At 42.9% G+C, this 26,519-nt stretch overlaps 1 protein-coding gene across 4 annotated transcripts in view; it reads right to left on the minus strand.

The window, feature by feature from the left end:
- Window positions 1–1,062: 1,062 nt before the first annotated feature.
- LOC124595000 (ATP-binding cassette sub-family C member 4-like) overlaps window positions 1,063–26,519 on the minus strand; it is a 207,039-nt gene continuing 181,582 nt past the window's right edge. For all 4 annotated transcript variants that reach the window (XM_047133547.1, XM_047133545.1, XM_047133546.1 and 1 more), the window contains 5 exons: window positions 24,045–24,290; window positions 10,980–11,140; window positions 9,114–9,243; window positions 4,426–4,536; window positions 1,063–1,487 (listed from right to left, as the gene is read on the minus strand). In XM_047133547.1, the coding sequence (XP_046989503.1) occupies window positions 1,443–1,487; window positions 4,426–4,536; window positions 9,114–9,243; window positions 10,980–11,140; window positions 24,045–24,290 (693 nt within the window). In that variant the 3' untranslated portion in view covers window positions 1,063–1,442. The remainder of the gene's footprint in view (window positions 1,488–4,425; window positions 4,537–9,113; window positions 9,244–10,979; window positions 11,141–24,044; window positions 24,291–26,519) is intronic.

Here is a 26,519-nt window from a genome sequence, read left to right on the forward strand (position 1 = left end):
AATAAACGCCCATAAAGGGCTTGGAATGTTGTGTGATTTGGTTGGTGTCTGTGAGGGTACTTGTTTTGGCGTAGCCGTGCTGTCTCTCGACCGTGTCCATCTGCTTGGCCGTCCACAAACACCATCTCGGCTTGTTGCCGACATGAATACCGGACTATTTTGCAGCTTAGAGTGCGCTGTGTCAATCACACAGCCAACAACACACAAGGAACACACAGATATTGTCAGAGGAAATTCATTCGTCAAGGCCACCTACCGTGGACATGTGTTCATGGGACCTTTTATTCTCCATTTGCACTCAGGAATCTGTCCCTGCAGTTTATTTCTCGGATTTTTGCTTCAAGTTTAAAAGCCAACAGTGTTATATCCCGGGACTTCTTTTTTTCTTCAAGAGATTTCGAATGCCGTTAATAAAGTACGCCGTTATACTAAAAAATCTTGCTTCAGAATCTTGGTTGATATAAAATTTAAGAGTTACCCACGCTAAAAAATTACATATATCTTTACTCACCGTCATCCTTCGGGTCTTGAACCGTTCACGAAACAAAAAGAGGTACAAGTTTCGAGTGATTCATCCCATATATTGTAAAACTGAGATTAGTTGACAAACAGGAATATTTCAGTACCACAACTACAGTTCGTAGTGTAAGTTAAAAAGCAGAGACTCTAGCCAGTATTCCGACAGACTTCCACCGTAAGTGGCAAACAAATTATTTAAAAAAAAAAATTTTTCTTGTTATTGTAACTTAGAGAATTGGTATGCGTTTTTTGAAGGAAAAAGATTCGACGCATTTGTGGAAAATATATTCCGAGTTTATGTAACATCACTTAACAGCAGACGTGTGTTTCAGGAAACAGCATTTTACTTCCTCACGAGATTTTAATTTAGCATTTTAGATTCTTGTTGATTGAATTAAGAATCTTTTTGGTCAATTTTATTTAATTGTTTGATTTGGAACAATATGTTTTTCTCTTGCAATAATAAAGATTTTTGTCGAAAATGGAGCCGATTTTAACAGGGGTAATTTTGTTCGTTCGCTCTGCCAAATAATGAAATCTGACTAGAGAAAAAATTGAAATTTATTAAAATGGAAACTGACATGAAAGAAATATTTGTGTTAATAATTAAAAAAGTACATTTGTCATTTTCTTCACAGTATTTTTTTCTTATAAAATCATGAGCACTTACAGGAACTACTACAAAAGCTTGTATCATATATACATTTGTTGGTTCCACTGAACACACTATAAATATCATCACAGCAGGAACTCTTCTTTGACTGGTTTTTCACTACGCACTGTTGTACATATGCAGCAGCGAAACAGTTCATTGTTTCCAATTTTTTTAAATAGTTTCTGAAGTCTGCTTGAAAGTGCAGCCAGCACACGTGGCACAAAGCAGGACCAATATCTTCGCGTCAACATATTCAGTTTCTTTGGTTTCACAAACGCACGGATTCTATTTCCGGCTGATCTTTCAGGTACGTCTGTAACAAAAGAGCATTATCAATATGCAAAAGGCCAGAGCTATTGCATAAAACACAAAAATTTTCAAGTAGCAGACAACGTTCTATGAAGTACGAACTTGGATATTTGAAATGGATTAAATAGCTTGTTTATTAAATGAGAGTCACTGAATAACACACAGTATTGGCGACGAATCATACTAAGCTGTTTTAAGCATATTGTGTTTAGAACGTGGACTATTTGGTAGCTACCTGTTTTTCTTTTGTTTGAGCGCAGACGAAGACACTTGCGAGAAACGAAATGTTTGTTGTAACAGTTCTAATGACTAGTTCTCAAACAGGTCCACACAACTAAGACAACTATTTAACAACGGGCACAGCAGAGCACTTCAAAGACTAAGTAAAATTCTGCACCGCAGACAATACCCTAGGTCGGCTGTGAAGAAATTAAACTATTTAGAAAGAAAGTACAGCAAGCAATTGACAATGTAAGGAAGAAAAATGCTTCTCCCGAAGAAGACAACAGGAAACATCGACGGAATTAACTGGAACATAACTAATATGTATCCTTCTGAAGTGTATTGGTTTTCGGGTTACACACAATATCAAAATTTGCGAAACTACTAAATCATTCGTCCAGAATGACTTTCATTTTATGGTGGAGTATGGGCTATTTTGAACATTCCTGGCAGTTTAATTTTGTGTGCTGAATCAAATTTCAAACAAACCCTTGCCTTACGAGCTGAGCCATCGAGGGAGGCGAAACGTCAGTTTGCATCTTCCTGCTGTCAGTACTTCTCTCCTACTTTCCAAATTCTGATGCTTTACTGAAACTTTAACTTTTCTAGAGTGGTGTACTGATACCTCGGCACGTAAGCACATTTCCCGCGATCATCGAGTGTGTAGATTCGAGGCTTGGTCTTTGACAATTTTTAACGTTTTTCTTGACCTTAATAGCTTATCTTTACGCTATGATCAAAAATTAGAAATTAATTTCACTTCAGTCGTTCAGTTGCTCTGCTCTATTAAGGTAGTTCCTAAATGGAGCTGCTTGACAGTGATTCGTCTCCAGGTTTCCTTTTAATTGACGAGTTACTTGCCTGTGGAATAACCTACCATTACTGCAATTCCGTTCAGGGTGTATGTGTGTGTGTGTGTGTGTGTGGGGGGGGGGGGGGGCGAGAGAGAGAGAGAGTTGTGTGTGCATCAGTGTTGGAACTGTTACTGGATTGTCAGTAACGAAATTAAGTAATGTATTTGCTGAAGAAAGTGCACACTTTGAAATTACCTACAGAGAACAACTATTGTACTGCCAGACAATCTTTTTTTTGTATGTCCTATTGCTTTTAGCTGTTACTTTTTGGTGTCAAAAGTCTTATGCTTGGAAATGGCACAAATGGCGGAACTGCTGCGGTAAAGAACAACAGCTAAAAAGCAAGATAACATGACTTAAGAAATTATAGAATCTGTGGATCCATATTACAAGAAGGCAATAAAAACTTGTTTCAGACACTATTTGTGTGCTGTTTTATGGTGAAGACCGAGCTCATCTGGGTTCCATGCCATCCATATCATCATCTGTGAAGTTCAAATTAACCCACAAGAGTACAGGTTTCAGGAGACCACTTACGTTGCTCTCCTCATTATGAAATGTGTGTAACCGATATGGTCTCTTCCCGAATCACATGTATGAGCTAGTAAAGTAAGTGTATGCCGTAAGTATCTGCTAAGAATGAATTCCAAAGGGCCCAACTCAATTCACCAAGGCCAGTTTCAAGACATTCCTGTAGTCAGTCGAATAATATGAGGGGCACTCAAATGAAAACCGAACATCCGTCACGGCGAGACCATGGAATGTTTCTATTCAAGAGTAATCGCCACACTTAAGAAGCTTATCCCACTAGGAGACAACACGATCAGTCCCTGTTTCGTAGAACGAGGTTGGCCGCTGATGGATCCATAACTGCGCTCACTCTTGCACTTCCTTGTCTGACAAACAGAAGTCCACGTGTCTTGAGGTCGCCCAAGATGTGAAGTCATATAGTGTAAGATCTGGGCTTTACGAAGAATGCTGCAGTGTCCACAACCAAATCGCTGAAGTGTAGCCTTTGTCAGATTGGCAGTGGGGGCGTGGGCGTTACCCTGCAACAGGATGATTCAGTCCGACAGCATTCCAACAGCCAAAGGTCAAAGCCAAAAGTTGGAACATCCAACATCTTCCCGCCAAAGAAATCCAAAGCTGTTCACACAAGTTCCGATAAGGTCATGATCATCATCTCCGACTGCAAGGGTCTTCTACTCGTCGAGTTCCTCGTGCACGGAACCAGAATCAATGCACAGCGCTATGAAGACTCCTTGCAAGGTGCCCAGGAATACTATCACACAGCATCAGCCTACCCCCACACTTCCAATCGGATGAAAGCTACGGTTCAGAGCTTTGGTTGGGAAACATTGCAACATTCGCCGAACAGCGCTCATCTTTCACCGTGAGAGTTTCATATTTTTGGCGACCTGAGGAAAGAATGCGTGGACGTTGATTTCAGCGTAACGAGGAAGTGCAAGACGGGGTGTGGTCGTGGATCCGTCGACAGCTGACCACATTCTACTTTATAAACTGATTGTTTCGTCTCCCAGTGGGATAAATGTCTAAATGCGTATGGTGATTACTTCGAATGGAACCATTCAATGGCCCCGCTGTGGCGGGTGTTCGGTTTTCAGTTGACTGCGTCATATACTACATCTCTGAGGACTGAACCCTATGCTGCTGTCTGTTGAACACCAAAATCAAATGGATACCTCGAGACAAATGAAAATTTGTGCCAGACCGCGTCCCTGAGATGGCTTTTAGTACTCTGAGGACGAGTTTCGTAGCAATGCCAGCCCCAGTGTATTCTGCTGATGATCTCCACTACTGCACGCATACCGCTACGCTTGCCACAGGCCGGCAGCTGAGACCCACCTCTTGGGCGACTGCCCGCAACTGGCGCTCCATAGCAGGCCCAGTCTGGCGCACCATCGCCGTCAGGATGCCTTCCGACCGCTGCAGCAGCTCGTGAGGCGTCCCGTACTCCTGAAACACACAGCCGTACATGTCACCCACACTATCAATCAGGACGCATCAAATACAAGAATTATGCAAATTTCTGGGCTCGAGTGTGACGATTTTTTTTCCGGGTGTAAGGTGAGGGTTTAACATCCCCACGACATCATTGGAGACCTGAAAGGTAGTCAGTGGGAATCAAAATGACTTTCGCAAGCACCGAACGCGTAAAACAAGCTGGTATTTTTGTTCGTAAGACTCAGAAGGCAGTAGCTAGTGGAAACCAAGTTAATACCGAGTTTCTTGACCTCTTGACAGCTTTTGTTACGCTCCCACGCAACAGCCTGGTAAACAAAATAAGCTTAATAGAAAAAAATATTCAGTAACCCCGCTAGAACAGCATACTCACTGCTTTGGAGTGCTGTGGATGTTGTTATAGGCCTATTGTTCCTGATCTATATTAACGACATAGGAGACAATCTAAGAAGCCCTCTTAGCTTGTTTGCAGATAATGCTGTCATTTACCGTCTTGTAAAGTCACCAGATGACCAAAACTAATTGCAAAATGATTTAGGTAAGATATCTGTACGGCGCGAAAAGTGACAATTGACCCTGAATAAAGGAAAGTGTGAATTTATTCACAAGAGTACTAGAAGGAATCCGCTAAATTTCGAGTACGCGATAAGTCACACAAATCTGATGGCTGTAAACTAAACTAAATACTCAGAAATTACAGTTACAAATAACCTAAATTGGAACGACCACATAGATAATGTTGTGGGTAGAGCAAACCAAAGACAGTGGTTCATTGACAGAACACTTAGAACGTGCAACAGGTGTACTAAAGAGACTGTTTACACCATGCTTGTCCGCCCTATTCGCAGTGGTTAGCACACTGGACTCGAATTCGGGAGAACGACGGTTCAATCCCGCGTCCGGCCATCCTGATTTACGTTTTCCGTGATTACCCTAAATCGCATCAAGCAAATGCTGGGTTGGTACCTTTTAAAGGGCACGGCTGACTTCCTTCCCTATCCTTCCCTAATCCAATGAGACCGATGACCTCGCTGTTTGGTCTCTTCCCCAAACAACCCAACCTCCGCCCTATTCTCGAGTATTGCTGTGCGGTGTGGGATTCGCATCAGGCGGGAATGACGAATGACATCGAAAAAGTTCGAAGAAGGGCAGCTTGTTTTGTATTGCGGAAACATTCTGTTGGCACCCACCTACATAGGGACAAATGATCATCACTATAAAATAAGAAAAACCGGGGCTCGCACAGAAAAATTTAAGTGCTCGTTTTTTCCGCCCGCCGTTCGTTAGTGGAACGGTAGAAACAGAGAGCTTGAAGGCGGTTCATTGAACCCTCTGCCAGGCACTTTGTTGTGAATAGAATAATCTCGCAGATATAGATATAAAACAGTACCAGGCAGTCAGCGATCCTCCTTTGCTGATGGAAGTCACACGGCAGCCAAGTGTTGTATGGGCCAGTCGGTGGTGCGGGGCCAGCACGTTAAGATGGGTTGACCTGGAGACGGCAGGACGTGCCCGTGGTCACGGTGTAAATGAAGCTGCCTGATTTGTTGGTATATCAAAGTGGACTTTCCAACCTATCTACAGGGGATTGTGTACCACATAACGCAGCGTGGAACAACTGTCATAGATTGTAGCTGACAAGGGCCAGGGCCAACGTCACTCCTTGTAAATGATAATCGACCACGAAAGGAATTCACGCTGTTGGTGAATGCTGGTCCATCTTAAGCTGCTCGTCCTCAACGTGCCGAATGACGCAGTCTGGACAATAGCTGCCTGGAGAGAGTATTGTGTTCCGACGAGCCGCCATTCTATCCCTTTTTCAGATGGTACAACGTGTCGAGTGTACCGACAGCCCTATGAGACGTTTAACCTACAGTATACGAAGGGTACACTTCAGGTAGCTCTGTGATGTTTTGGTGGCCTGTTTCGAACGTTAGTTGCGTCGACCCATTCGTATTACCGTGAATTTACGGCAAGATCTTTATTTCAACAATATCGATGACTAGATGTCTTTTACATATGCTTAGAGCGTGCTGCGGATTCTTTCGCCTTCCAAGATGACAGTTTAGTTCACAGGGCTGCATGCATATCTACCGCATCTCGGCTGACGCGCCTCGTCGCCCAGCTGATGCTGTTATCAAGTCTAGAGGCGATCCTACGCGGTTTGAACGTGGTATCTCCTGGAAGTGACCAATTGTTTACCCGGTTTGCTTATGGACTTTACAAACAGATATATTTCCAGATTAAAGAATGAACTCCGTATGTGATCGTCGAAAGGTGGAACGAAGAGAGGAATTTTGCCATTGGAAAGATAGACGTTATGTTAATTATGTGTAATCTACTTACGAAGAACATTACTTACAAAACTCTCCCGCGGCCAAATAGTAACGCTCGTTGATCTGGGGCCATTACTGGTTGTGATTAACGGAACAGTCAAAGCAAAGCTGCACAGTTCATCGTGGATTTGTTTGCCTAGCCAACACAAGAGCTTCTCTAAATGCTTAACTAACTCCAACAAGAGATGCTACAAGAGAGATATTGTGCTCCACAGAGAATTTTCCCTCTCAGAACTCTGAGTGCCCATACTCCAGTACTAGTCAACAAACAGTTTATTTATGTCAACTGGCCTCTCTCATTAAGACCACGAGCAAAGAATTGGCGATGCAGACTCAATTGTCTTTTCTGCAGTATACCGGACCCTTAAAACTGAGCTGCGTGCTATGAGCAGTCAGTGCCTCCGTGCTTAGAACGGACTTCCAAACAATGTAGCTATTCTCTTTGAAGTACTCCGGTCCTTGCTGCCCAGGGACAACTCTATGATAAAAAGGTGAGAAGTCCTTCCATCCTTTTTTGATAGGCAGCTTTCTTCTCTACTTGTCTTTTCGGCACAAACCTTGCAACCTGATTTCAAGGCAACTTCCCGATGAGCTATATACGTAATTCAGAACGTTCAACACTACTTTGAACTGGATGACAGTGAAATATTAACTCTCCCTTGTCTGGAGTGTGGCGCAGGGTACTTCGTGTACCACTGCTATTTCCCCCCACTACTGTTCCAGGCGCGAATTTTCCTGGTAAGATCGTCTGTTGGTAAGCCTCAGAGTGAGCTTGAATATCTCTCACTTTTACCTTCACAGTCTTCGCAAGGAATACGGAGGAGAAAGGTGAAGAGAAGCTGAACTTTAAATTTACCACATGTCTCTGTTGTAATCTCACAAAACTGTTTGAAATCTAGTGAAAATTTCACACCTCAAAGACTAAAAAGCAGAAAGTAAGTACAAAAACCATACTGTAACACGCTTTTAAAGTGGACTACACAGTATAAAATAATTTCTTTTAGCCCCATAAAGATTTGTAGCCCCCATAATACAGTAGTAAACATTTACAGTTATGAATTTTTAGTAGCTATGAGAATACTTGTAAAATTACAAACAAAAAACGTGGGACGCATGCAACGGTTAACAGTAAATAGTCAAAAGAGTAGCGAAAACAGTTCATATCATTTGCAGAGCAATAAAAAACGTTAGCGATTTAGCCAAAATTTTCATGCGTCAGTTATCTGCTGCATGTACTCCTCGTTTTTTGTTTTAAATTTTGTTAAGTATTATCATAGCTATTAAAAATTGACAAGCACAAATGTTCAGAACCATCTGTATGGGCCTAGGATGATTATTTTATACATTTTAGCTCATTTTAAAAATTGTTATATTAAAAAGGTTTTTATTTAAATAATTTCTGATAAGTTAGTACTCCATATCTTAACTATACCATCAACCAGACTGTCCATCTTAGTAAACATGTGGTTAAAAAAAAACCCTGTTCGTGAGGAGATGAAATGACGCAGGTGACTGGCAGCCAGAAATCAAATCGTTATACAAAAAAATTGTGATTTTTGAGGCTCCACAGTACTCCATGACAAGTTTGTGATACATTTGGAAACTAATTTGCTTGGATCACGGAACGTCCTCTTTCTCTGCCTTTACTAGTTCATTAGTTTATGCTTCTCATTCTCTACAGGTAAGTGTAGAAGCTCGAGTTCTGATCCGCGTTGGTATCAGGGTGTTTTTAGCTATCAGGCAAACTGCTTGAGGGCGAGGAGTGTAAGTTCTGCATACTTGGGAGGGGAATTCCAGTCCCGTAATTTACTTTGGTCTCGGCTATGGTATTGCTACTAATTTTGAAACCAGATGTCCTAAATGAAACTACAAAATCCTTGTTTATTTTTAAGCGTATTTATTTACATGTTTATTAAAGGAAAGTGTATGATGTACTCGACATGTGCGACGTACCTGTTAGTTTGTGTATTAACAATTAATAAACGAGAAAAAATGCCAGTCTGACATTTGGGTCGCACTGATCAAGACTGAATCCAGTCAGAGAATCCCCGTTATTCTTCAATCTTCACGAGATTGAGGCCAAAAAGCGACACAGGGCGCTAGTTTACTTCATTGGCGGTACCTAAATATTTCCTAGATGAAGTGATGGCATCCGCATCAGTTTGTAAATTAAATATCTTCCTGACTCACTTGGCGTCCCGCCTTGAACAGGTCGATGTAATTCGACAGACTTACCGCGACCTGTCCAGCGTCCATGACGAGCACGCGGTCAGAGTCCATGATGGTGTTGAGGCGATGGGCGATCGTCAGCACGGTGCACTCCTTGAACTTGCGGCGGATCGTCTTCTGGATCAGCGTGTCCGTCCTGCGACATTCAGTATTTTAATGTGGGTGGTTTAAAAAAAGAAAACCCCGCAACAGTGTGTATAAACTCAGAGATTATAGCAAATCTAACTTATCAGTAAAGCTTCGCCAGTTATGTAGAGGTAGAAAATTAAGTCCATTATTGTAGCCCCGGAAGGAAGGAAAACTGGTTGTTCAACATCGAGGTCATTAGGGACGGAGCACAAACTCTGTGTCAAGGATGGGGAAGGAAATCGGCCCAGGAATAATCCCGGCATTTACCTGGAACTGTTTAGGGAAATCACAGAAAACCTAAATCTGGATGGCCGGACGCCGCTCTGGACCGTCGTCTTCCCGAATGCGAATCCGGTGTGGTAACAACTGCGCCACCTCGCTCGGTTTGTATCCCCCCTCCGTGTCTGACCTTGGTAGTTACATGATTTAACTATAGCAGCATTTCAAACAAATACTAATATACGAATGCGCCGAGTTTAGTGCAATGGGCGAACAAGAATCTCCTGTTCGAGGCGTTCCTGCAGCGTATGCGCAACTTATCGCGACTCCGTTGCAGGTATGTAAGCACTAACATGTAGGCAAGGGATTATTGTGGCATTCGCGCTTTTTGTACGTGCGTGCGGTAAATGCCGAAACGTCAACAGTTGCAGCGCTACCAGATGCGTCTAAACTGGACTAATATGTTTCATTATTTTGTTGGCTGCCGAAAGACAAACCCACTAGAAATCCAACAGAGAATTTAGGATGTGTTTCGGGTAACAACTCTGTCGAAAACCGCTGTTGTGGAATGGTGCGCTGGTCACGATTCGACACAAGACGCCTGTCGACCTGGGAGGCAAGCGTCATCAATTATGGGTAACAAGTGGGCGACACACTAACACCCGCCCAATAGTCCTGATGTCTCCCCCGTCCGACCATCACGTCTTCGTTCCCTTCAAACAGGCGCTGAAGTGTCGACGACTGCTGTCCGACGGGGATGTGAAGCGGGCAGTTACGAATTACTTCATGCAACAGGTTCTGGTGTTTTATCAACCAGTTATCTTCAACCTGGTACATCAATGCTCACGACGATTTTGCCTGTTTGGCATACCAGGTTTGGAGTGTACGGCCTTCTAACGGAAACTATCGCTCCTTTTAAGTTCAAAATTACTAATTAGACTAAAATTGAAAATTAGCTCGCTGGATCAAAAGCCACAGTGCATTGCAACCTAACTGGACAAAGTATTAGTAACTCATTTAAAAAGATCACACTGCTCGCTTCTGAGGGCTGTAGATGGTGCAGTGGTACCAGGTGGTAATGTGACCGTCTACCGCTGACGTAAGACGTTGCGGTAAGTGATGTGTATGTGCCAGCCGGTTGTATGCAATATCAATCAGGAATGGAATGAAAGTTTTATCTTTTAACACCCGTCGTGAACATCTCAACAAACTTAAATATGGGATTAGTACTGTATGATGTAGCACCTCCCGTTTCCGTCAGCCTACTTTGGCCGAGGTAACAAACGTTCACCTGACCCAGAATATCGATATATACCCGCATGCATCGCGCTCTAGTTCAGGGTTTGGAGGACATATCAATAAAACTCTGGCTTGTTTTTGTGTCAGATAAAGTGGCTGATATGAACGTACTCGGAAAGATTGCTAGACTGACTGCTAGAAATAAGAAACTTTTTCTGTGGTCTAGGGGAGGCTGAGAGACATTAGAGCAGTTGTCGGTGGCGTATAGTGAGGGGTTGTACTCACTCGGTGTCGACGTTGGCGGTGGCCTCGTCCAGGACGAGCACCTTGTTGTTCCTGAGGATGGCCCTCGCCAGACACACCAGCTGGCGCTGCCCCACGCTCAGGTTGCCGCCGCCCTCCGTCACCTGAGCGTCCAGACTGCCCACCGCCTGTTTCAGCTCCACCTGTTCGACAGTCAAAGTATCTCTCCTGTTACACCTACCTTACTTCACACAACAGTCTTAAAGATCGTGTCAGACTGAGCAGCTACGCCGTAACTCTGCTTGGAGTGGCGAGCAGCAACGACGGCCAGACCTCGTATCAAAGATGTAACACAGGGTAGGTTCAAAAATGGCTCTGAGTACTATGGAACTTAATGTCTGAGGTCATCAGTCCCCTAGAACTTAGAACTACTTAAACCTAACTAACCTAAGGACATCATACACATCCATGCCCGTGGCAGGATTCGACCTGCGACCGTAGCGGTCGCACGGTTCCAGACTGAAGCGCCTAGAATAGCTCGGCCACTTCCACAGGATAAGACGTGAGACGTGAGGCAAGTTGATAAGAACAAGTCAGCCCCGTATGCAACCATTGAAGCAATAATGCTTCTTCATTATGACGAAAACTCACCTGGAATTACAGGGTCGATTTTTAAGAAAAATCTTAGTGAATGAGCATGGAAGGGTTAGTTAAAAAAATTTAAGTTCCGGCAGCACCTCTGAGAATACGCCGAGCACACTGCCGCTAGATCCAAGGGTGATTCGGCTGTTTCTACCGAACTTTAACACAACCCGCAATGTTATATCTGGCCTCCAGATAGCATGCGCGAGATTTTTATATTGTCTCGATCGATACACGCAAACTACAGTTATACAGAAAAAATGAACAGGACCTTTTGGTAAGACATTTAATGTAGTTAAATGTTGTATCGGGATAAGTTTTCGCTAAAGGCTGTAGTTTTCGAGTTATTCGAGGAAAATGTGCAAAACTGACCTTCAAACGCACCCCCACTCCCACACTCAGACCCCACCGTAAGGTTTTCTACTATGTGGTTGAGGTCACTCTCTCCTACCTCTGTTCAAAAATTTGCGCGAATTATTTCGACCTACTGGCCTTATTATGCGATCGCTTCAGTCGAGCACATAGAAGCTAAAATTTACGTCAGTGTAAATATTACCTAACACTTTTGGGAATTTCAACAGCTTAAACAATTACAGCGTTGTATTCGCCATGCCTTGTAACCACGAAACTATTGTGCTTGCAAGAGAAGTTTGGATCGAATTGTCAACGTAATTAGTTTCAGCGTAAATTTTACAGAAGTCTTTTTCCATTCATTACTCTCAAGGTCACGTTTAAATTAATGATGTTACCGAAATACCCGACTAAGCTGGTGGCTGCCATGAGGAACTTACTAGAAACCCTGATAAATATAAATGCGGGACGAGTTCGGGGGGGCGGGGCGGATCGAAATGCGTTTGAAGGTCACTTTTGTACGATTTTCTTTAATAACTTTAAAACCGCGGCCTCCAGCGAAAACTTGAACAGGTACAGAATTAACGACATTAAACTTCCTACAAAAAGGTCATGTTCGTTTTTTTTCTGCAGGACTAATAGTTTGTGTGTAGCGAGCTAGAAAATATGAAAATCTCGCGCGTGGTTTTTTTTAGGCCGGATGTAACACTGCGGGTTCCATAACATGACAGCTGTAGGGGCAGGTAAATCACGCTACATACTAAAAATATGTATTACAGGTCACTAAAGACGATTCAAAAGTAAAAAAATCGAAAGGCGTATGCCACAATACAAACAGCTTTTAATTCAGTTGCATCAGACGAGCCATATCCTAAGAAGAAAGAGGCACACTGAAGAAATCCGAAAAAGCGGAAGTTATTTTAAAAAATATGAGGTCTAAATTATACTGACGAAGGAATAACATACTGAAGAGCACATGCAAAAATAGAAACTATGCCAACATTTTACTCGGACATGAAAAATGCAGGCTAAAAATCTGCGGACATTTTGGGAGATTGGAACCGATCAAGTAAACTAGACAGGTAGTGAAATTCTATGCAACACGGAGCAAAACTAAAACTTAAACAATAAAAATGTATCGGTGAAATAAAAGAAGACTTGTACGAAGAAGGAATAAAATCACTTTATTTACTAGACAGAAAAAATTAGAAAATTTACGACTGGACACATAACTAGGACGAAAAACCCAAGAAGCTGAAGGCCCGCCTTTCAGATACCGACGTCAGATGCCGACAGGACTTGTGATTTGCCAATGTAGGTAACAAAGAGGAAGTTACTAGAGATGTAGCATCACAGCTATCAGCCGAAAACAAGCCAAGCTCGATACATGTGAATAACCTAGATGTCAAAGGTTTCTGCTTGGAAGATGTCGCGCGAACCATCAAGTAAACTAAAAGCAAATCTTTCTTTCTCCGTGTGATACGGCCGGTGGGCATGGAACAGCCTGGAGGTACAAAGCGATTGGGTGATAAATGCACAACAGAACATGCAGTCAAACAACAAAGTGCGGCCATTGGAAGAATGCGGCAATGCGGAAAGATTTAACACATTACGAGGTGTAGATAGCGTGTACGCGGGATGTCAAACGTCACGTCAGGAAGTGCTACCACAGGTAGGACATTGCTGAACAGGCTTGGGGCCTGCATGAGTCCACGGCAGACTAGAAACAGTTGGCCCCTGCGTGCGTCCGCCTGACGTCACACAGAGTCCCTGCTTTCTCCTGGGCAACGTGAAGCAAGGAGTTCAAGGCCGAAGAGAGACTTTCCTGTAGCCCTCGAGGTAGTTTACGTTACTTCAGAACTGTGACGTCAGAATATTGTCTTCACTACGCTTAGTGAAAATTTGACAACAATCAATACCATTTGCACTACGCGTGAAAGAGGTGCGTCAATGTGAAGGTGTCGTTGAGTCGAACAGTTTAAGACATGTAACTACGCTGCAGAATGTGCAATTAAAATGTTATTCACAGTTAAAGACAGTGATTAGTAAAAATTTGTGGTTTTTGACAAATTTTGAGCTCAATGTGCGACTAGGTGTAATCAACCAGCCTGTAACGAAACTAAAATTCTAAATAACTATCAGACGGCACCAGATTATTTATTACGTAATTACAAGCGAACTACATATATTTCACTAAATAAAACCACAGCCGTATATAGCACTGGAGCAGAGAAATTTTACATCAGATATAAAAGTGTTAGGAAATCCTTTCTGAAGGTCTTCGACTTGAATGTAGCCTTTTGCGGAAGTACAACGTGGACGATAAGCAGTACAGACAAGAAGAGAATATAAGCTTTTTGAAATGTGGTGGTGCAGAAGAATGTTGAAGATTATATCAGTAGATCCAGTAACTAAGAGGATGCACTAGCGTGGAGAGCTACATCAAACCAGTCATCCGAGTTATGACCTCAACAACAATTACAACCAAAATGCATATCTAAAATCGTAGAGCTGCTTCAGGAAGCTGATAAAGTAACTAGAACACTTTCTTATCACAGCTACTGTAGCGGAAAGGATTAGAATGAAGTTTGTGTATTAAAGGTCGGCACATCAGACACTAGAGAAAAAGGAAATATCCCTCCTCAAAAGATCCACATCATCATCATCATCATCATCATCATCATCATCATCATCATCATCATCATCATCATCATCATCATCAGCAAGGGGACAGTATTCTACAGATAATGAATGAAGCAAAATCTGATTTTTCTGAGAACGACTGAAGTGTATGGCAGAGGATACTTCTCGTCGTATAGCTTTTAGGGCTACTTCCCATTCCATTCACACATGGAGCACGGGAGAAATGACTTCAGTGTCTGTGTGCGCAATAGTTAATCTAGTACTCGCGATCCCTGTAGGAGACACGCATGGGGTATTGTGCAGGGGCATGCTGGAAAGTAATGCCTTCGAATTTTTTATCTGAAACTTCGAAACGCTTTTTATACCAAACAAATGCTATTAACGTTCTACATGTTTATTCTTCATGTCTATTGCAGCCTGTAACATGTCGGTGGGTAACTTAACTGGGTCGGCGCGAGAGAAACAGCGTGCTGTAATAGACTTTCGAATTCGAAAAGGAGCACCTTCTCCTTGAAGATAACAATGCCAGACCACACAAGAGCGCTACTACATTTGCAACAATCCGATGCCTCGGGTGCACTGTCATCGATCATCCTCCATAAAGTCCCGACTTCACCCCAATCGATTTCCATGACTAACATCTTCGAGGACTTCACTTTGATAATGGTGAAGCGGTGCGATCAGATGTGAGGTGGTGGTCCGTCAACAATGTCCATCTAGAGTGACGTTATCAGCGAACTAGTTTCTCGGTGGGAGAAACGTGTTCGTTGCCAGGGTGACTATCTTGTGAAATAAATACGTAGCCATGAAGAATAAAGATGTAGAATCTTAGAACGTCTGGAAACCTTTAAGAGTTTTCACGTAAATTCGGAGGTAGTAGTCTTTGTACTACATTAGAAGTCGGTAGTTAAAGGAAGTTTCTTGAAGCTTTCCAAGTATGCTTTCTCGGAATAGTTTGCACCTATGTATCAATTTTTGTCAGATCAGTTCCTGCAGCATCTCTGTGACTCTCTCTCATAGGTCTAACAATTTTTTTGTTATTCGTGCTGCCCTTCTTTGTACTCGTTCGATATCCCCTATTAGTCTTATTTGATATGGATTTTCTCTCTTCTCTCCCTCCCTTCCTCTCACTTCTTTAACAGTATTCCAGAAGGCGCCGCACGTGTTGTTTGTAAGCAATTTCCTTTGCAAAATGATTCCATTTGCCTAGTATTTTACCAATAAACCAAAGTATAACAACGACTACGTCCACGTGATCGTTCTATTACAGATCATTTACAAAGTGTTTACCAAGTATTTGTATGAGCTGACAGTTTCTAACTGTGACTCGATCTTACAACAAACGAATATAAAAGATATTGGACGGTTGTTTTGTTGAACACTTTTGCTACTCTACTAGACTGGTGTGAACTGCGCTTTCTCCCAACTACTGTGCACAGTTTTTTGTTCAAAGTGTATGTGGTACATTACAGTTGAAGTATGGGCTAACGCAGACGCAAATTCGCTTTAGAATGTGATACTAATACCAATTTCTATGTGAACATCTTCAAAGAGGTCAGATCTATTTGGTGCTATTGAATCCCATGTGACTTCACTATGAGTGGGCTTTCGAACAACGTATTTCAGGTAGTTCTTACAGAACTAGTTTAGTCATGTTTGGCAGGAAATCTTTTAACGCTCCCTATTTACAATACTATTTTTTTTTCAATTGATTGAAGGTAAGTTTCCTACAATGTGACATTGGGAACTTACGTACTAGAGAACTTAGGTTTCAAGTTTCCGGTTACATCAGGAGGCGAGTCTGGTGGTCAATAAAACAATCCTCTTGAAACTAAGTCTTGCCCAAACAATCTTGCGTGCAATTTGAATTTGTATCTGTGGCTTTGCGGTTATCTTCTGTGACAAATACACCAACCCCATTTACTGTCAGCCTATCGTATCGATATAAGCTAAAAATTTCCCCAAAAATATCACTGATGTCACTTGCAGATTTTAACCAGCTTTCTGCAAGTAGAACTATGTGAGCTCTTAAAAATCTAGCACTTTTGTAGCACTTGCGGCAGGTAATCATCAGAATTTTAAGAGACTGTCCTGTAGTCGGTGATAGTTTGGACAGCGACCAAACCATCAGGTATGATGAAAATAAGGGATTAAAAAACAAAAAACAAACAAACACTGGAGTAACTTCATGCCGCCACGTACCACTTCTTGGGTCATCCTTAGGCTGTCGTGACCGCTGGAAAGAGTTTCTGGTAGCAGGAGGGGTGGAGTTTACGAATCTACAAATTTGGCTTGGTCTGAAGCGAAGTAGGCGCGCCGCACAAAGTGATTAGGATATCACAAAAAATGTTTCAAATGGCTCTGAGCACTATTGGACTTAACATCTGTGGTCATCAGTCCCCTAGAACTTAGAACTACTTAAACCTAACTAACCTAAGGACATCACACACATCCACGCCCGAGGCAGGATTCGAACCTGCGACCGTAGCAGTCACGCGGTTCCAGACTGATGCGCCTAGAACAGCGCGGCCACACCGGCCGGCTTAGGATATCACAAGCGGCGGGTAAAAACCCAGAGCTATGGGAAACGAGCACGTCTGTAGCGAAGTGTCACTTCCAGCTACTGAATTTAACTCTGAAATGCATGAAAAATAAATTTGAACCTAATGGTGTCTAAGACTGAGGATTTCAAATTTGGCGTCGTGGGCGTCTTGATGTCGCGAGTTCATAGCAACATTGCACATTGTTGTGTGACTGCGATTTAACAAACCTTGAAAATTAAATACTGTCAACCACTGAAGCTGCCCTATTCAGTGTTATGTCAAACCCAACCTTATGTATACAGTAAACACACAAAAACTTTGTTTCTCCGAAATCCGATGATACTAGAGTAACGATGATTGTAATTACTATGATTCAATCAAATGAATGAATGAATGAGAGCACGCTGTCATCCATAGAAAATCGTTGCATAACGTCAGGATGTATCCCCTGACACACTGAATCTTTCCATAAATATGCATCATCATGTTGGTTCTAAATGCCAAATTGTGTGTTATGTTGCTAGACTAAATCAAGTCATTGTGTAAGACAGTCAAGTGAAATCTGGTTTATGTTAACTATGAACTGACTCCCTGTAAAGAACTGAAGTTTGTGTACCTTTTTGATATGGCTCAGTCATTTACATACATATGTTCCTTTGTATTTCATTTGTCTTAAATTACTGCATGGCAGCACAAGTCAATGATTTTATTCATAAATGCTGTAACATTCAGTGAATGATTCGGAAGGTGGTACAGTAATCAGCGTGAGGAGACGCTTATTTTGATTTGTTGTGTGGTAATGAAACGTATTAGTTTTGATGGTCATTGCAACGACGATCCTGTAACGAGTCATGAATGACTAGCGCGGTCTGGATTCCAGGCTTTGAAATAGGCTGCGCTGGAGCGCCTCGTTGTGTAACATCTTGGTAATGTCCCTCTTCACAGTTGTAAAGTCAAAGTGAAAGGTAAACAACACATGCCGCTGTCAAACGACTTTCCTAGTATATAATATTTTGGTGGGTTAATGCAACTTTTGGACTATTAAACAAGGTACCGTTTGGTCTCGATCACTTACAATATTTTAGGTACCCGCTCCCTGTCAGGAGTACAAATATGCAGCGACGGGGAAGACAAAATCACCGCTTTTTTAATTGCGATCCTAGTCTGTAATTTTTTTAGTTATGAATTTGTTCTGGGGCTCCTTAAAATGAAAATGCAAGGGCTAGGTCATAAACCAGTTGAGATCCTTTGATCCCAAAACACACTCCGCTATTGAAACGGCTGTCCTAGTATCTAAGTTATTTGTATGGGTAGTATAATTTTTACTTTTTGCTACGATGCCTGCACTTCTCTTCCAGTCACAGTTGGAAAGCTACAACGACAGAAGATGCAACACAGATATTGTTATAGTAATTATAGTTGGTAAATTGTTTTGAAAGATAATTCTTGTTCCAGTGTTATTCTTATGTAGTCTGCTATATTTTAGTGGGTATAGGTTATCTACTTTTGAGGTTGTAGTAACTATGTGGGTGGGCAGGAGTACGCTCATTATACCTAGGTTTTTCGCTCAGGTATCATGTCTCAAAACGCAAGGCCGAGTAAGACAAGCTTGACACATTCACGCCAATGATTTTATGGCGACACCAGAACATTCTTGGTACTTCAAACCGCTCAAATGGGTATAGGTAACATCTCAACCTCCCACCTCCTCTACCTGTGAAGTTATTGCTTTGTTCGTTTATGCAACCGAGTTGTCAAACAAAAGGAGACGTAAGAAAACGCGTAACAAGCCGTGTCGAAGGCTCAAGCCCTAGCTCAGGGTTTCCGAAACTGTGCCCTGCGGAACACTTGGGTTCCTCGGGAAGTTAGTAAGGGTTCCGCGCAAAACTTAGGAACATGGCACTTTTACGACATTTTGGCGACACTAATTTTTAAAATTTATTATGATTTGCTTATTATTAGTGACGATTTAAAATTAAAGGAAACACTGAATAATTTAAGGTCCCATTTTTAAAATTTTTGTTAATGATTAAAATAAACAACGTGTTCCCTCACAGTACCAGGATCCTCAAAGTGTTCTGCCAGAGGAAAAGTTTGGGAACTCTTGCCCTATGGCTAGTACTCCTGAACAGTTAGGGGATTATGCTACGAGCTTCGTGGTCTTTGGCTGACGGCTCTGGCTTGAGAATAGACCATAGGGGCCGGTGGTCGTTGGAAATAAAAGTTGGTCTTGTTAGTTTCTCTGAGCAGCAGCACACGGTACCGTTTGAACACTTGGGAAATTCATGGGGATAGAAACTGAACAGCCACGTGGACACAGTGCTCTTGAGTATTGAGCTTTTACTCGAGATCGAAGGACAGTAGCTTGATGAGATCGATTTTATACCGTGGTGAACTTTTACGAACAGCAGTGTATAATGAAGGAAATTTTACTGCACTACTTCGTCAGGTTTTAGGCTCTGATTTGACAACTGTGTCTTCCAAATAGTTTAGTATTTTAGGCAACCTAACTGCATGTGCTACAATTTTTATTATTCAACTTGAGGAGGAGCGGACACGCATTTAATTACCTTTTAAGGTCATAATCGTCTCTGAATGAATTTTACTGACAGTCTACCTTTATTTTTTAATCAGTTTTGCAAATTTACTACTATATTGTTCAGTCCTCTGTTTCATTTATTTCCTCAATTTTATGTACTGTTTTTCTTAGATATTTACTTATGCGCATCCTTGCCTGACTGTGTAATCGATGTACACCTGTAAAACCTTACGATTACCAACAGGTGCTGTTACCGGGGTGAAAAAAACTTAGTGGCGTTCTCGCACACCCTCTGACAGAGTGAAATGAGTCTACGAGCCGAGCACCTGCTAGCAAGCTTTGTTCAGCCCTTTTGTAAATCGCTTAATTGCGTTGTGGTGGAGTTCAACTACAGTGGCGTAGTGGATGTGCCATTCCCAGAATGCCAAGTGGTTTCCAGCACCCTTGGAAAATGCAGGGAGTTTATAAATGAATGGTGTGGGTTTAAAAATTAATAATAAATCGATTCATTACTTTATATGGGAAAACCTTACAGCATAAGCAGCGGCATCTGACCAAGTTTTTGATTCAGTGATTACAATCATTCACTACGAACACCGTTAATTACATGATACGCATCCGTACGGTAACCAAATTTTTCCCATACTCGATGTAGTATGTCCTCCGCGATGGTCTGCGGTGCATGCATTATCTGATCACAAACTTTCCTCAAGCGACACGCGCGTTGGAGGTACATACAACCTGTCTCCCTCGACCCCCCCCGCAGAAAGAAATCGTAGGGTGTTGAATTCGGCGAATGAGGTAGCCGTGGGAGAAGGTGGTTGCCTGCTGTTGCAGCTTCTTCAATCCAGCATTGGTCAAAAACACGCTTAAGAAGCTCTCGTACATGCTTGTGAAATTGGGATGGAGCACCTTCCAGTCGTTTACAACATATCTGTAAATGAGTTACCCTTCACCGTTTGTTATTTGAACAAACATGGGCCGTATACTTTCTCGCGCGACACTGCGCAAAAAACGTTCAACTTTGATTCAGCGTATGTGGTTTTTCGCTTCTCCAGATACGGACCTTGTGAGCTTTTGCCTTTCCATTTACACGGCGCGTGTCTTCATCGCCGAGGACGAGTCTTTTTACAAAACCATTGTTCGGAGCTTCACGAAAGTCACACCTTCCCACTTTGCTGGAAGGGCCTGCACTAATCCCATTTTGTACGGCTTAAAACATAGTAGCTTACTTAACACATTCCACATCGTAATCATTGACATGACCGATTCCCTGTTTGCTTTACTAAGTGACTTGCGAGGACTTCGGTGCACCGCCCTGCGCACTCCAACGTTTGCATCAGGCACACGAGGTCGACCAGAAACCTTCCACTTACAAAGGCGCCCTATTTGCATGTACTGTCGGTACCACCTACCTATATTATTCTTGGGTGGTGGATCTTTCCTAAACAGTTCACGAAACTCACGCTTCACTGTAGTCACAGATCTGGACCCTCAAAACGGAGCACACAGAAAGCCTTATCCTGTTGCGACTGCGACGCCGTCTTGGGATAGACGTAATGCCTGCGCAGTAAGCACAAGCTAACAGCGGATAAGGCATCAAAATCTTTGACAGTTGCCGCTGCTTGTGGTGCAAGGTTTGCCCGTACAAAGTAATCGATCGATTTATTATTAAGGGGGGAATTAAGATTCATAGCGCAAATGAATGGAGAAAAAGCTTCGAGGAAATAATTCGCACTGATCTACAACTTGACGTTATTGATATGTACTGTGACAGTCTAGATTTCTCCAAGCCTTTGCCTCTTTCACATAGGTCTCCACAAGGATCCCCATACCTCGTTCCCTGAAACGAGGGGCGGAGGGGGGGGGGGGGGGGGGGTTACTGTACTTGCCGCTCACAGACCTGGTCTCAGCGTCTGCCCTCTGTGCTTATTTCCTGGGCAGTCTTGAGCAATTAAATGAAATATAAGTTGAATAACAGGGAAACAATAGATTCCTACTGCACGTAATTAGCTATGGACAACAACCTAGCTCGCGAGATATTCACTTCTAAACGCACGCTATGTCTTAACTGTAGAAGCCACGGAAATCTCACAAGTGCACAAGTCGACACTCTGAAGTATTTGTAATAGCCGCGACCACGTGTGGACCTCTCCACTCTCCAAGTCCTTCCCGCTACTGTGCGTCCGTCGCGCCGTCGCGTTCAGCACTTCCCGTGTCTTGTGCGACTGTCCCTCGCACAACACTCCTCAGAACTACCTCGTGTCCTCTCCGGAAACGACGCTCCCCTCCCCCCCCCCCCCCCAACCACCATATGGCTCTCTTAGTAACGAGCGCTGTGATTGGCTACAGCGCTCCCTCCGTGTGTCCAAGCCAACGCACGCTTACGAACATTGAAACATTTAAACAACTTGAAATTAATGTTCCTACGGCTGGACCATTAACACGCTCAACACACACATTATTAAATACATAAACACATTAAATAGACATATCAAAGGAATAGCAAGCAAAGGTAGGCCAGTAGCCTAACGACTCTGTAATTTCTAAAACACGGTAAATAATTAACCAATTTCTTCACGAATAGTATATATAGTATATATCGGGTACAAACAAAGACATAGATGAATAAATATATTTATAAGCATGCTGCTACCGTTTATTCGTTTAACTGTGGAGTACTTATGGCCTGACGCGATTGATAGTAATTTGCCACTTTGACCTGCAATAATTCATGTACTATTTAAGTTACATTCCTGTAATTCATACCAATTTAGGTTTACACTAATAGCTTTCTAAAGACACGTAGATCGACGAAATCTGAAGAACCATTTAGATTTTGGAAATTCGTTGCTGGGTGTTACTTGTATAATTTACCATCAGATACTGAACTTTAAACTAAAGATATTGAAAATCTAATTACACCATCAGAATCGTCGTGCAAATAATACTAGAATACATGTTTCTTTTTGAGGTATCATGATTCATCTGGCTACTATTTCTATACGGACTGTGACTTGTGTGCCATTATGGTTTCACAAAGTCCGCTACGTTTGGCACTCCCGGCATAGACATCTCCTTCATCGACTCAAAGCACCGTCCTCGCCACAGCGGAATTCCCAGCCACGCGGCTGGACCATGCGCTGGGGCTACCCCTCTCGTCCGGCTAACGTTCGGCACCACGTGGTCGCTGCCGGGCCCCGGCTGGTCAAGCGGCCGCCCCAACTCCAAACATAGAATATTTCCAGGGCGCCACAAGTCGCCCGTTACCTCACAATATGCGAACCTGAGACTGCTAGTTTACAATGTTCGTCAAGTGCTAGTTACAGCACTACAAGTTAATCCAAACACGTAATTTTCCCTTTGTCATGCTTGTATCTACTCCACAGCACACTTCACAAAAGTTGAGGGGCCGGGGAGCTTGTTTGACTCTACAAGGATTAGCAGAAGATTATTTCTTAGGCTGTAGACAGACACTGTTGGCTGGGAAACTGAGCGCTCCGATAGTCTGTGGAAAATGTCAACTAGTTGTGTGACTACTTCTCAAATTTATGTGCAATAGTTTTATTGGTCCTACTGTTTCCTTTGTACTCAACCAGTGTATGTCCTCAGCGTCTAGTATTAAGCAGTCAGACTTTTTAGTGCCACTAGCGGTTCCTTACAGACTACATAACTGTGTAAGAATGGGATTTTGCTTTCAAAGAGAATTGTTCAAATTGCCACCCTGACAAGGCAATAAATCAAAGTATTCTAGTAATGGGGAATTTTGTCTATGTTCATACTCTCTTCTACTCTTATTTCTGGCCGGCCGCTGTGGCCGAGAAATTCTAGGCGTTTCAGTCCGGAACCGCGCTGCTGCTACGGTCGCAGGTTCGAATCCTGCCTCGGGCATAGATGTCTGATGTCCCTAGGTTAGTTAGGTTTAAGTAGTTCTAAGTCTAGGGGACTGATGACCTCAGGTGTTAAGTCCCATAGTGCTTAGAGCCATTTGAACCATTTCTTACTTCTGTATGGGCTGTACATGCCCTAACGCCTTTTCTTCCCCGATACTTCAGACCTGTTACTATTTCCTTAGTACTGCTGTAAATTCATCAATCACTTGAGAATTCTCACGCTTTTCGGCTGCTAAAAAGTTTTTTTTAATTACTCGTCTCAAAATACGTTGTAAATTTCTTTACTTGTCAGACATAGTGACCTATAGTTCTGAATGTGAGCTTGCAGTTTAAAAAAGAAAGAGTATCAGCTGAACTACGAAAATTACACTACGGAAGCTGGAACTCCATTTCGTCGAGCCAAATTGCTTAGGTTGCCTCAGCCTGGTTGGGTTTACATCCTCTGCCAACTATCTGTAAGAGTCAAGCGAACTTTTGCTAAGCTCTTCGCCCTTACCTCCTCGAGCGCGTCCCACAGCTTAGCGTCGTCGAACTCCTGGAAGGGGTCGAGGTTGAACCTCATGGAGGCGGAGAAGAGCACCGGTTCCTGTGGGATAATGGAGATGCGGCGGCGGAGGTCGTGCAGCCCGATGGTCGACGAGTCGATGCCGTCGATCACCACGGCGCCCTCCACCGGCGTCAGCCGGAACAGCGCCGCGATCAGCGACGACTTACCGGCACCGGTGCGGCCCACGATGCCAACCTGTGGGCAAACATTTTACACATTACATAGTTACGGGACACTGTATGATTAATGAATGAAATGAGTGACACATTCAGGATACATATCCGTGTTTGAATACTGACGCATCAGAACAACATACGACTGATACCCATCAACTTAACTATCGCGTTTTGGAGCAAGTTGATATTGGAGCTGAAACAAAGTTCATAAACTGGGGACGGGCTGTGCCATTTTGTTTTCTTTACTCTATCTGCAGGCCACAGTATTGTAATACACTGATTCCTGTGTGTACCAGGGCTGCAGACACATACCCGCAAACATAATTACATAACTATATTTTCAGGAATAATTAAAACTTCATGGCTACCCACGTAAGTACAACACTGAAATTAAATGAACCGGTAACGTGCGTGGGAATTATCAGTAAAAAGTGGTCTATAGCCAGTGATTGGAACGGTCATAATCCACAACTAAAAGACGTGCTAAATTTTTGTAACAGACTGACGTCAGTAGTATAGGCCTATAGTTGTGTGTATCTGTTCGATGATGCAATCTTGGAAACAAGAAGGACCTACACATTTTTCCAATCACTAGGTACCTCCAGCGATCTACTGCAGGCTACTGGTCGAAGAGGACCAATCTCTTTCGCATACTACATGTAGAATCGTACACGTGTCCCATTAGCTCCTGTCGTCTCCCTTCTGTTCAGTGATTTTAGGAGATTTTATGTCTCGCAGTCAGTTATTTCGATGTCTCATTATTCACCTTCGCATGGCATATGGATGGAGGAACCGCAATACTGTCTTTCTCAGACAAATAGTATTGGAAAAAAGAATTTAGTATTATTTCTATCATCCTCCCCGACAAAGCCATTTTATGGTCACCGAATATCTCGATGGATAGCTTTGATCGGTTTACCGATTTAATACCAGATTAAAACTTGTTAGGAAAACTTAAAAGTGAACAATGGTTCACTGGAATTTCCAACGTTTTACTTCAGTATGACGAGTAACTGTTAGAGAATGACCATTAGCTGCTTACACAGGCGTTGATAAATATCAACAGGGACAGTTGAAAATGTGTGCCCCGACTGGAACTCGAACCTTGGATCTCCTGCTTACATGGAAGACGCTCTATCCGAATGAGCCACCGAGGACACAGAGGACAGTGCGACTGCAGGAACTTATCTCTGGCACCCCCCGAGACCCACATTTCCAACTTAATGTCCACACTCTACATTTGTTGTGCCCCTGCCTACTATACTCATTACTCGCGGCGATTCCCGTAAGAGTTTGAGCAATGTGAGTGCAACCGCACTGAAGAAAATCATTGACCAGGAAGCCTTATCTATATGAAGATGGTATCTTCTTCAGTGCGGATGCACTCTCATTGCTCAAACTCTTAAGGGAATCGGTAGATTGACTGCCGCGAGAAATGGTTACAGCGGTGGGGGAAGGGGGGGGGGGGGAGGGGGGAGGGGAGCAGAGGACACTACAAATGTAGTGTGTGGACAGTACATTGGAAATGTGGGCCTCGCGGGAGGGGGGAAGGTACCAGAGGTAAGTCCCTGCAGTCGCACTATCCTCTGTGTCCTTGATGGCTCAGTCGGTTAGAACGCCTGCCATGTAAGCAGGAGATCCCGGGTTAGAGTCTTGGTCGGGGCACACATTTTCAGCTGTTCCCGTTGATATTTATCAACGCCTGTAAGCAGCTAACGGTTCATTGTGATTTCATTCTTAGAGAGCTGCAAAATCACCAATGGTATCTGTTCTTTTGGACATGAAGTTACATTAGCTCTCTGTTTAAGCTGTAATCGTTATATTCTGAAGTGTTGTTTAGTTGTGAAAGGCCTACTTGTAGACGTATTCTCCCAGAGCGATAGCGACCTCGGGACATACGGACTCATTAAGTACTAGGACTCTTGCAGTCATCAGAAGAGAAAGATTTAGTTTCCTGAGCGTCATGTCATAAGTCTTGTGAAATAATACTTTTCGCATCTTCCACCATGTTTTGCAGAACATTTATATGTAAAAAGAAAATGTCGCGTTTCAGACAGTAGTCTTCAGGGCTCTTTTCCTTGCGTCCTGTGGTTTGCCGCTCTAATCGTCAGCTGCAAGCGTCTGAACGATGTACAGAACGCCAGTTGAAGTTTGAGTCCTGCCTTCATCAGAAATGTTCCGACAGCAGTATGGCTGACGGTAACAACTGCTACTCTGTGTTTTTGTCGAGAGGTGAGCTTTTGCCAGT

Source organism: Schistocerca americana, chromosome 2, assembly GCF_021461395.2.
Source record: "Schistocerca americana isolate TAMUIC-IGC-003095 chromosome 2, iqSchAmer2.1, whole genome shotgun sequence".
NCBI classification, from domain to species: Eukaryota; Metazoa; Arthropoda; class Insecta; order Orthoptera; family Acrididae; genus Schistocerca; species Schistocerca americana.